This window comes from Phytophthora cinnamomi (assembly GCF_018691715.1).
Source record: "Phytophthora cinnamomi strain GKB4 chromosome Unknown Contig53, whole genome shotgun sequence".
NCBI lineage: Eukaryota > Oomycota > Peronosporomycetes > Peronosporales > Peronosporaceae > Phytophthora > Phytophthora cinnamomi.
In genome coordinates, this window is record NW_027150986.1 from 3,183,506 (window position 1) to 3,193,448 (window position 9,943).

General features: G+C 55.4%; 5 protein-coding genes across 5 annotated transcripts; 4 read left to right on the forward strand and 1 right to left on the reverse strand.

Moving 5' to 3' along the window:
* Window positions 1-190: 190 nt before the first annotated feature.
* Window positions 191-524, forward strand: IUM83_00913 (uncharacterized protein; the record flags this gene model as incomplete). The annotated part of the gene is made up of 2 exons (XM_067924731.1): window positions 191-437; window positions 517-524. 2 exons carry the CDS (start codon window positions 191-193, stop codon window positions 522-524), a joined length of 255 nt encoding a protein of 84 aa, XP_067789363.1.
* A 99-nt stretch (window positions 525-623) lies between these two features.
* On the forward strand, window positions 624-3,117 carry IUM83_00914 (serine/threonine protein kinase; the record flags this gene model as incomplete). Its single annotated transcript, XM_067924732.1, has 5 exons — window positions 624-979; window positions 1,084-1,176; window positions 1,260-1,325; window positions 1,390-1,461; window positions 1,530-3,117. The coding sequence occupies 5 exons, from the start codon at window positions 624-626 to the stop codon at window positions 3,115-3,117; spliced, it is 2,175 nt and encodes a 724-aa protein (XP_067788922.1).
* A 653-nt stretch (window positions 3,118-3,770) lies between these two features.
* On the forward strand, window positions 3,771-4,301 carry IUM83_00915 (uncharacterized protein; the record flags this gene model as incomplete). Its single annotated transcript, XM_067924733.1, has 2 exons — window positions 3,771-3,891; window positions 3,964-4,301. The coding sequence occupies 2 exons, from the start codon at window positions 3,771-3,773 to the stop codon at window positions 4,299-4,301; spliced, it is 459 nt and encodes a 152-aa protein (XP_067788539.1).
* Window positions 4,302-5,312: 1,011 nt separating this feature from the next.
* IUM83_00916 (WRKY transcription factor 19) lies at window positions 5,313-6,603 on the forward strand (the record flags this gene model as incomplete). The annotated part of the gene is made up of 6 exons (XM_067924734.1): window positions 5,313-5,616; window positions 5,724-5,884; window positions 5,981-6,050; window positions 6,127-6,204; window positions 6,273-6,344; window positions 6,488-6,603. The coding sequence occupies 6 exons, from the start codon at window positions 5,313-5,315 to the stop codon at window positions 6,601-6,603; spliced, it is 801 nt and encodes a 266-aa protein (XP_067788925.1).
* Window positions 6,604-7,480: 877 nt separating this feature from the next.
* Window positions 7,481-9,934, reverse strand: IUM83_00917 (TKL protein kinase; the record flags this gene model as incomplete). The annotated part of the gene is made up of 5 exons (XM_067924735.1): window positions 7,481-8,891; window positions 8,977-9,045; window positions 9,114-9,188; window positions 9,265-9,333; window positions 9,408-9,934. The coding sequence occupies 5 exons, from the start codon at window positions 9,932-9,934 to the stop codon at window positions 7,481-7,483; spliced, it is 2,151 nt and encodes a 716-aa protein (XP_067788460.1).
* Between the last annotated feature and the right edge of the window lie 9 nt (window positions 9,935-9,943).

The window sequence follows — 9,943 nt, forward strand, 5'->3', positions numbered from 1 at the left end:
ACGCGCGCGGCTTCCGCGGCACCAGCAGGGCCACAGCCCCCACGCTGAAAGCGAGACCAGCTGAGCCTTTTGCGGCGGAACAACGTTGAACTTACCTGCGGTTTCTCTTTCCCCGCATACTGGGGGCCAGTCAGAACGCACGACAGGGTTTCCGCCAATCCCCGCGATTATCAGGCTCTGGTTTCCGCCAATGCCGCGGCAGATTCGGTTCGCGACTGGCTTTACGCCCTGGCTATGCGCGCGTAGTCGCCCCATCGCAGTGGGACATTTGTGCCGAGGACCGCCATTTGCCGCCCGGACGCCGGAGCGAGCGAGCGGCTACCTGTACCCTGCCTCCGCGTGCCACAACGCTTGCCTTCCAGTCCAGGCGCAGGTTACTCCTCGCTGCTGCTACTGTTGCTCGTGGCGAGCGCGAAAAAATCAGCCGCGTCCAGTCGGTAGGAGGCCAGCCCACCATCGCTGACACAAATGGCTACCGGGAGTGCCCTCTAACGCTGTTTGTGTGTCGGAAACCAGGTCCATAGAGGCGCAAGACCGGCGACTCAGCGTGCAGCACCGAGGGTGCAAGGGCTCAGTGTTTTTCGAGCGAAATTTGCGCAGGAAGGACGCGGATGAGGGCGAGAATGCGGGCGCTGGCCTCCGACGAGACCTGCAAGGTCCCGGAGCACAACACGCTGACCAGCAACTGCTACGGATCCTGCAGCTCCTCGCTGTGCGTGAGCTACGCGTCTACGGCAAGCGGCAGCTCCAGCAAGGACGGCAACTTCTTCTACCGAGGCTGCGCGTCCGCGAAGATGCCGACGTGCAAGACAAACGTGACGTCGGGCAACTGCCAGGTGCAGTGTCTGGTGGACACGTGGGCCAGTTGGAGCATGCCGCAGTGGACGATCAATATCGCCCAGCCGCAGAGTGACAAGGCGGACACGGGAGTCTTCCAGGTTGTCGAAGACCTAGCGCTACCGTCCACCCTGCAGAATCTGTGCGTGCTTGCCATTTGTGTGTATTTTTCGACGCGTGGCAGCCTCGCTGATGTTGGCGATTGTTTGTGTGTGTACGATCGTTTGTTCGGTTTGCGATTTGCAGGTCGATCGTTGGCGCGACGGCAGACTCGCAGATCACTGTCCCGCTCTCTTTTTCGTCGGATACCTTCCGCAACGGCCAAGGGCTCCAGCAAATGTACGTGCACTGGTTTTGTTTTTGCTTCATAGAAAACTGCATCGTGCTGATGGCATGTTTTGCTGTTTGGTGATGGCTTTCAGCTTAATTTCAGATGTAGCTATCGGCGATATGCTCACGAACATTTTTCCGGACTCTCTTCAGACGCTGTAAGTTTTCATCAATAGAGGCATTATGCTTTAGCATTGACTGACTTGTGCATGTACGATGCAGTATTATCCAGCGATCAAAGCTTACACAGTTTGATCCTCGTGGCTCACACGCGTTTACATCAGTGTCTACCTTGTAAGTATATAGGTCCCTTATTTCGTGTGGGTCTCGAGCTAACATCTTTTTCTCATTTGAATGAACAGAGATCTTCGTGACAACCAGCTGTCGGATATCCCTACCATTATTTATGAGATGCGCAACCTATCAGCTCTGTACTTGCAGGGCAACGCCATCGCTGACGCCCACGTCACTCTTCCACAGCTTCAGTATTTGCAGAAACTTCCCGTATTTGAAGCCAATTTGACTGTCAATGGGAGCTGCTCGACGGGATACGATGTTGTATCATGGGCCGACAAAAGCGTGTGCTACACAAATGGTGACGGTCTTGGGAGTATTAACAGCTCTGGTTCCAACGACAAAAGCACATCATCCACGGCCAGTGGGAGTAGCAGCAGTTCTGTTGCAGTCTATGTTGTTTTGGGACTCGCACTCTTCGTAGTGCTGGCGGTCGTGGGCGGCGTGGTGCTCCTGCGGCAAATGAAGAAGAAGACGGCCCAAGAGCAGCATGACTCATTTGTGTCTGCCGACGGCAAGATCAAGGCCAACCTGCGCAGTCTGAGAGCAAGAATGGGGGCGTTAAATGGCACCGCTCAGACTACGGAACTTGAAGCATCACTGAATGAGTACAACTTCGGAGGTGGAGTACGCAAGGCTGCGTTTAAGGAGATCCCGGCTACTGATGTGGTAGTGCTGAATCAGTTATCAACTTCAGGCCCCGTGACTGTCGCGCTTGCCGAGCATTGTTCGCGCTTGGTCCTCGTAACTAAACTCCAGACCAGCGATGACGACGTGGAGGCTGCTTTGGACATGATACCGGCGCTTTCGCAGATGCGCCACCCGCAGATCCTCTCGATCATTGGGCTTGCGTGGGATGAACGGCATGCGATGACTGCTGTTTGCGAGTACATGACTCTGGGTACCCTGGAAGCGTATTTGCGGAGTGCTGGCACTGGGCTCAATTGGACGAACTTCAAGATGAAGGCGGCAGCTGAGATCGCCCGAGGCCTCATGTACTTGCACAGTCAGCACAAGGTCACGTACGACGGACTTAATGGACGCAGTGTGTTCGTGGACCCTGAAAAGGGTTGCAAGCTCAATCCAGTACAGGCAGCACTCCCCACGAATGGGTCGTCACCCTACAGCTGCCACTCGTACTACCGCCGCTGTGACTCTACAACCAAGGCATTTTTCGCCCCTGAGGTTCTTATCGGTGAACCGTCTCGTTCGTCTTCCGATATGTACGCGTTCGGTGTACTGCTGGCGCATCTAGATACATGCCAGACTGCAGACGAGATGATCAGGAGTTCGTGGAGAATGCGGACACACATTGGAGACTTCGATTCAGACAACGGGACGCTTCTTTCAACCGACGGCACAGTTGTGAATACTGGTGGCATTGATTTTGACAGCTCGCGGCGACGAACCACTCAGCTCGAAAGCCTGCCGAGCACGAACGGCTCACGCACTCGTAGTGTTGCTCTGGAAGAGAACCGACGACGAACAACTCCTGTATTGGGCACGCAAAACAACGATGAGACAAGCCTTTTGAGCATGTTCACATTCACACCAGAGTGCCCCACAATGGTCCGCGAGCTGGCAGGCGCATGCTTGCAGTACGATCCATCCCTACGACCGAGCGCGTCCTACATCGCAGCCATGCTGCACATTTAGGCAGGCCTGATAGCCTGAACGCAGATAGTACAGATAACCTAAAGTATAATATGCCATTGAACCGTTGAGTGATGCCAAGTGAAATTGATTTTGCAGCCTGTGTGCGAAAGGTACTTACTACTTTTCGCTGTCTTCTCCCATCGAATTCTTCATCATTGATAGTTATGCTCAAAGCACAAGTACCTGTGCGAAGCATGGAGCATCATCGCCAGCACTGCCTCAGCGTGTCTAGTAGGCTTGATACGAATTTATGGTCAAGCACGAAGAATGACCCGAGCGACAGAGGACCGAGCGAGTGTACAATTTGCCTCGAATCTATGGGGGATAGCTTGGCAGGTTTGCCGTGCGGACACGTTTTCCATGCCTTTTGTTTAGAGGAGGCGCTGGCAACTCGCGAGGCGTGTCCGGTCTGCCGGAACCAAGCTAGTGCTCGAGATCCTATTCGACTGTATTTGACACTCGGAGACGGGGGATCAGGCCGTCGAGAACGATGTCGGCATGACAGTTCTTACCACGAGGATGGTTTCTGGGCGTATGCTAGCCGAAGCGAGATCTTGGCTGCTGCACCTCGTCTTACCCGGCGTCTGCGAAAGATGCAGAGTGAGCTGGACCGTGCCAACGAGAATCAGCATGAGATAGCAATACACTCTCAGATGCTGCAGAGCAGGTTGGAGCGCCGAGACCAGCAGCTCGAGCAGACCAAGCGTCAACTGCAACATATCCAGCGCGAATTGGACAGCGCCGACGCGAAGTTGAAGAGACAGCAGCAGATCGGTAGGATGTGCCTTCGTTACTTGCACTGGATGTCGGACACTAACGTTTCGATGCTTGTCCCGCTCGATTGAGATAGCAGCGGCGCAGCAGTTCGCCCAATCCAACGCGGTAACGGCGGCTCAAGTGGATCAGGACACGCGCGTTCGTGCCGCGTCGGACCGAATGCTGCAGATCGTACGCGCGCGCGAGCAGCACGCTCGCTGCTCGAGTTGCAGAGAGCAAATGGCGGACATGGAGCGCGCCGTGCTCGAGTTCCTCTCTGCGGGGGGACCGGCTCCCCATGCTCCATGCTGCTGTCAACAGCATCGACACCACTATCACCACCAGGCGGAGGCAACGGCACGCCGACCAGAGTCATCACGGCGCCGTCGTCGGGATCCGAACGACTTTTAAAGATCCATGCAGCCTGAACATGTTCTGTGCGATCACTGGCCGATCAGACCTCGTTTCTCACGGTGGCGTGCTGCACAGGGCGCCGAGTTAACACCTGCGTTTGTCTGCGGCGCCTGGCCAGGATGCAGCGAGCTGGTCAGGCTAACACACAGCACGGGGGTACAGGTCCTGTACCCTGTAACAGGAATGCTCGGGTCTGGGCTTAGGAACTGTAGCCCTGCGATCATTTGGCTAGGCATTTGTGTGTCTCATTCGTTGAACGATGGCAATGCCCCACAATCGAACGACTGAGTGTCTATGTGTCGATTATCGGTCCGTTCAAATCCTCGAAGGCAATCACCTGCAGTCACGCAGGCGTTGGTCCCGCCCTCAGGGAGGGCAGAGCGGCGAAATGCCTGCGCGCTTATAATACGTCAGCTGACGACCCCCTCACCAAGTGCAATGAAGCACCTGGGCCGGCGGAGACAGCAGGCGCGAAGCGCCAAGTGGCGCGCGTCATGGCGGACTCGGCATGCAAGAATCCGGATCGCTACGTTACGGCCGCAGAGACGAGCCGGGAGTCGGAGCCGATCTCGCCGTTTGTATGGGCGGGATTTCGAAGCTAGAATGGGTTCGGCGCGCGGATTGGCCGAAAGTAGTTTCAGCCAACCGCAGGCAGCCGTTTCGCCCCCACCACCGTTCCGCCACAAAGCGGAGCCCGTCCCGACACCAGTGGTTCTCGAGGTGACTGCGGTGCAGAGCAATCGGGGCGAATCCCGAGCACGCCCGGGCTCTGCGCTATCCAGACGCGACTTGAATCGTTCTCCCGAGACCCGCTCCATCGCTCAGATAACAAACGCCCGGCTGGCTGGCTGGCTGGTGGCGGAAACAGGTGCCTCGCCTGCCTGCTGCGTGCCGAGTGGTCTGCCCCTGCGTGAGCCTTGGCGTCCAGCTGGACACACACGCACACTTAGGAATATAAATACACTCCCCCACCCACTCGCAGCCGAGTACTGCCGCCCGTCTTGGTCCCTATCTCAGCCCCGTGGATGCTGCTCTTTGACGCCCCCAAGCCCTCCTGCATGAAGAACGCGGCCTCCGACGACGCCGACATGGGCGCGGCGTGGCCCATGCAACAAGTGGACGAGCCCCGTGCGCAGGACGCGCCGCCGGCGCTGCAGCTCGCAGCCAGCAGACACCGACTCGCGGCCATCATGAACACGGAAGATGCTGCTGCGGCCGCTGCCGCGGCGGTGCTCGTGGGTCGCGCAGCAGCCAGCAAGAGCTCGCTGGCCTTCATCCTGGGGGGCAGCGCGGACGAAGACCAGGCCCGCGCGACTGGCCCAAGCTTCGGTACGTTGCGTTGCGTTGACCGGCGCCTGGATTTGCAGATTGACCTCCGTGGTCGACACGGACTGATCGCGTGCTTGGCTTGGTGCTTGGTCTTCGTGCGTCTGCAGCTGATCTCACGGTCGGTTCAAGTGTGTCCGCGTCGGAGAACAGGGCGGCGAACGTGCCGGCTGCCGCGGCCCCGAAGGCGGCGGTGAAAAAGTCGCGCATCTGCAAGTTTGAGAACTGCACGCGCTACGTTGTGAACCGCGGGCTCTGCATTGGCCACGGAGTGAGTTCGTTGAGTTAGTTTTCATGTGGCGGAGATGTTGGCGGTTTGGATCTAACGGTTGAACATGCGCGGTGCAAATGCACAACCTGATAACAGGGCGGCAAGCGATGTGCGGTACCCGGGTGCACGAGCAGTGCTAAAAATTTGGGCGTGTGCTGGAAGCACGGTATTATAAGCATGATGCGACTAAAGGAAAAAGGTGGCTTCATGATTTGCTTAACAACGTTGCGTAACATGCGCAGGCGGCTCGACCAAGTGCACCGTGGCCGGGTGTGAAAACCGTGCCAAGTCGCGCGGAGTTTGTTGGTCTCACGGCGGAGGTGCGGAAACCTATTCATGCGTGCGTCTCTTCATTGCTTACTTACATTTCTTCGACCATTTTTCTCAGGCCGCAAGTGCAGCGAAGACAACTGCGCCAAGACGGCAGTCTCCCATGGTCTCTGCTGGGCTCACGGAGGAGGTGAGCTGCATGAATTTTATATTTTTGCATTAAGCCTTCGTGTGTTAGGCTGCATGGGCACTCACTCGCTGGAGTTTCTCCCGGTCGCCTTGTCTCTTTTTGCCCTGTGCTTTATTTGTTGCTCCTCACTTGTTTTGCTACAGGCAAGCGGTGCGTTGTGGAAGGATGCCGTAAGCCTGCTTACGAGCGTAACGGCAATGTGTGCTCTCTGCATCAAGCCACCAACCCTGGTGCTTTGCAGAAGCCTGCGAAGCGATGATGGTAGTCCCCGCTCGTATTACGAGCGTGCGCATAGAGAACCATAGGCGACTTCCAGCAGCTGCAGCAGCACGCGCTCTGGAGACTCGTTGCGGGGACAGTTCGAAGGAGTAGGGAGGCGCGTTGAATATTTATTGTCACGATAGTTTTGACGCACTTCGACCTTGTAGAAAAAGGCAATCCAATTTTTTCTTGCAATCTGCTGCACCACCACGAGCTGACGTGTTTGCCCACAAATTTCAATTATCGCGACCACCGAAAAAAGGAGCTTTCGGTGTAATGATCGCGGTGAACAATTCAGATGCGACGCTTAACGTAGCAACGTTGATGACAACACACAATAGCTCGATGTTGTCTCAGACAACTTGTCTGTGCCCGTCCAGACACAAATTTACAGTGAATATATGTATTATCGTGTCGCGTTAAGTGAAGCGGATCTCAAACGTCCTGAATTCACCGTAAGGACAGATGGGACAAAAGCTTTTGCTTTTGCGGTATTACTGTAGATACACGTGACCTGTGGTCCCATTTAGTGTCTGCCTGTAAACAACGCGACTACGTCATGTAGTAGTTATGAACCCACGAACATAAAGCAAAAAATACACTCCATCTGTTTGTCCTCGTGAACTGATGTTGCTTGTAAGTAAGTTGAAGTTGAATCATTCCGATTGTACATACGAGCTTGATATATTGTTTTTGCTGTTTGGCTACTATACGGAAAAATAGCCTTCCGCTTACATATTTGCGAGCTTACATCTCCCCGTGATTTCTGCATCAGGCAGTTGTGAAATCTGACGCGGATGATGTACAACTTGAGTGGATCGGTGTAAGGCCAACCAAGAATATAAAATAGAAGCCTCATGCCTGCTTTGGAGGCCTCACAGCTTCATCGCGCCATTCTTGAAAGCGAGCGCCACATCCGCCATGGATGGTCGACGTGCCGGGTCCTTCTCGAGACAAGCCGAAATAGTTTCTTTCATCACGCCGGAACAGAGGCGGCTCAAGCGGAATCCAGTCTTTTTCGCAGTAGGAGACAGAGCACCTTCTCGGCCGGAGCGTTCCATTGAGAGCTTTCGAGCATTCATCACGGGGGTTTCTCCCGTGTCAATTTCCACGAGTACCACGCCGAATGCGTACACGTCTGACCTCTCCGTTGGTTGCTCACCGCGTAGAACTTCAGGAGCCACGAAAATCTTGCACTCATTGTCCAGTGGCGAGAGCTTGACGTAGTGGAAAATACTGAAAAGGCTTAGCTTGGCGGAGTAGTCCTTATCCAGGAGGATGTTAAAAGCATTCAATCGACCATGGACGATGTTCTGCTTGTGTAGGAAAGCCATGGCTTCAGAGATCTGCCGAGCGATAGCGTGCTGCTTTGGAACAGACAACTCCACTGCATTGTTGACCGTGCAATCACGCAATGCGCCCTTGTCAACGTACTCAACGACAGCACAGAGCTCTGTTCCATCTGCGTCCCACATAGCCCCTCGAAAGGCGGCAATGCGGGGGTGCTTGAGCTCAAACATGAGCTCGATCTCCGTCACAAAGTCCCGCATCAACGCCTTCGACGCAGTGTTGCTCTTGATCTTTTTGACGAGCACAGCCTCATGCTTGTACTCACCAAGCCACAGCTCAGAGCGGCTGCTCACTCGCAACATTTTGTGTAGGAACACGTCGTCGTATGACAGCCTGGTTAAACCAATGTAGCCATCCGCCACGGAAGCGAGTAGTTCAAAGTCCGAGGTCGTTTGGCTCGAGACATCAGATCGGGGAACACCTAGCTCCATGTATGGGTGATCCGACAGATCACCCATGCCGATAGCAATCGATGGTGTGGTACTGTTCATGAGCTTGGGCTGCTCGTTTCGCCGACGACGACAGCACCACCACACTAGTCCCAACATTGCCAGCAACGCAACGCCGCCCAGGCATGAACCGAGAATGATCCAAGTCTTGTGCGAGGAAGACGACGATGAGTCTCCCTCGGTTGTTGAAGGCATCGTAGTGGCTGGCTGTTCGGTAATCGAGGAATTCAAGGACCCAACGTCGCTGCCATTTCCCACACAGAATGTAAAGGAATCATTCAGCTTGGCCTGAACGGCAGTAGTTGGGCACGCGCTTGTATTGGTAGTGCCATCAATCGTGAACAGTTCCAAGTTCGCCAGGAACGTAAACTGAGTTGTTGTGAGGTCTGACGCGTTAATGGGGTTGTCGACCAGTGTCAGGAACTGCAGCGTGGACAGATTGAAGACCACATCGGGGACTGTTTTCAGCGAGTTGCCATGGAGATATCTAAGTGCATTGAGTACAGTAACCAGCTGAACGTCAGGAGGGGCTCAAGTGAGAGTACACTGGTATCAAGATAAACAATACGCACAGAGTTGTGATGGCTGGGAAGTTGCCCACTACAAGGCTGAAGCTAGTCAACGCATTCGACGATAAATCACTGCGCAGACGCAATAGTCAAGTCAGCAACGCTTCAACTAGGAACTATGGTTATACGAAGAGACCTACAGTAGGGTGAGGTTGGTGAAGGACTCGTCTTGGAAGTCGTTGTCCACCTTGTCGATGGCATTACCGGATAGATCACTACAGTACAATCGACAACCACGATCAGACAAAGGCATCCTTACACAAGTCGCAAGCGCGGAGGAATCCGACTTACATGACGGTGACGGAGTCTCCCGCGACGGCGGCCGTGGGGATCTCACTCAGTGAGCAGTTGTTGAAATATCTGTTCCCGCCAACGAAACAAGTTAGAATCCACATCCACGAAGCATTTCCAGCTATGTCAACAGTACAACGCACATTCTTCTCACGCTGTTGAGCGGCAGCGCGCTGTCCAGTCCGGACAAGCTGAGATTCCTGAACGTGACTTTATCCAGTGTCGCATCCGGCTGAATGTTCATGGACGACAGCTCGAGCGAGCCGGAGAGCGGCTCCTCGCCTTGCTCGGCCTTCGTGAACGTCAGGTCTGTCACGTGGTCGTCCAGCTGCAGCAGTCCGACGCGCTCGAAGGGGCCAGCGCCTGCAGTGTCATTGCTCTTGGCGGGCTGGAAGACCCACTCAGTGGCGGTCGAGGAGAAGGCGTCCAGACAGAGCGCCGACTGTCCCGACGACAGTGTGACGCAGCTAGTGTCGTTGACGCAGTCGATGGCGTTGGCGGACGACTGGCCCACCACCACGCAGGCGCTGTTGCTGCTGCAGCCGCCGTTGCAGCTCGTGGTCAGCGTGTTCAGGGTCCCGCTAGTCGCGCTGGAGCCCGTGGAATTGGCGGCCGACGCCGCGTCCAGCAGACCCAACGCCAGCGCCAGTGACAGTGTCAGCGCGTGCATCCTCCTGCT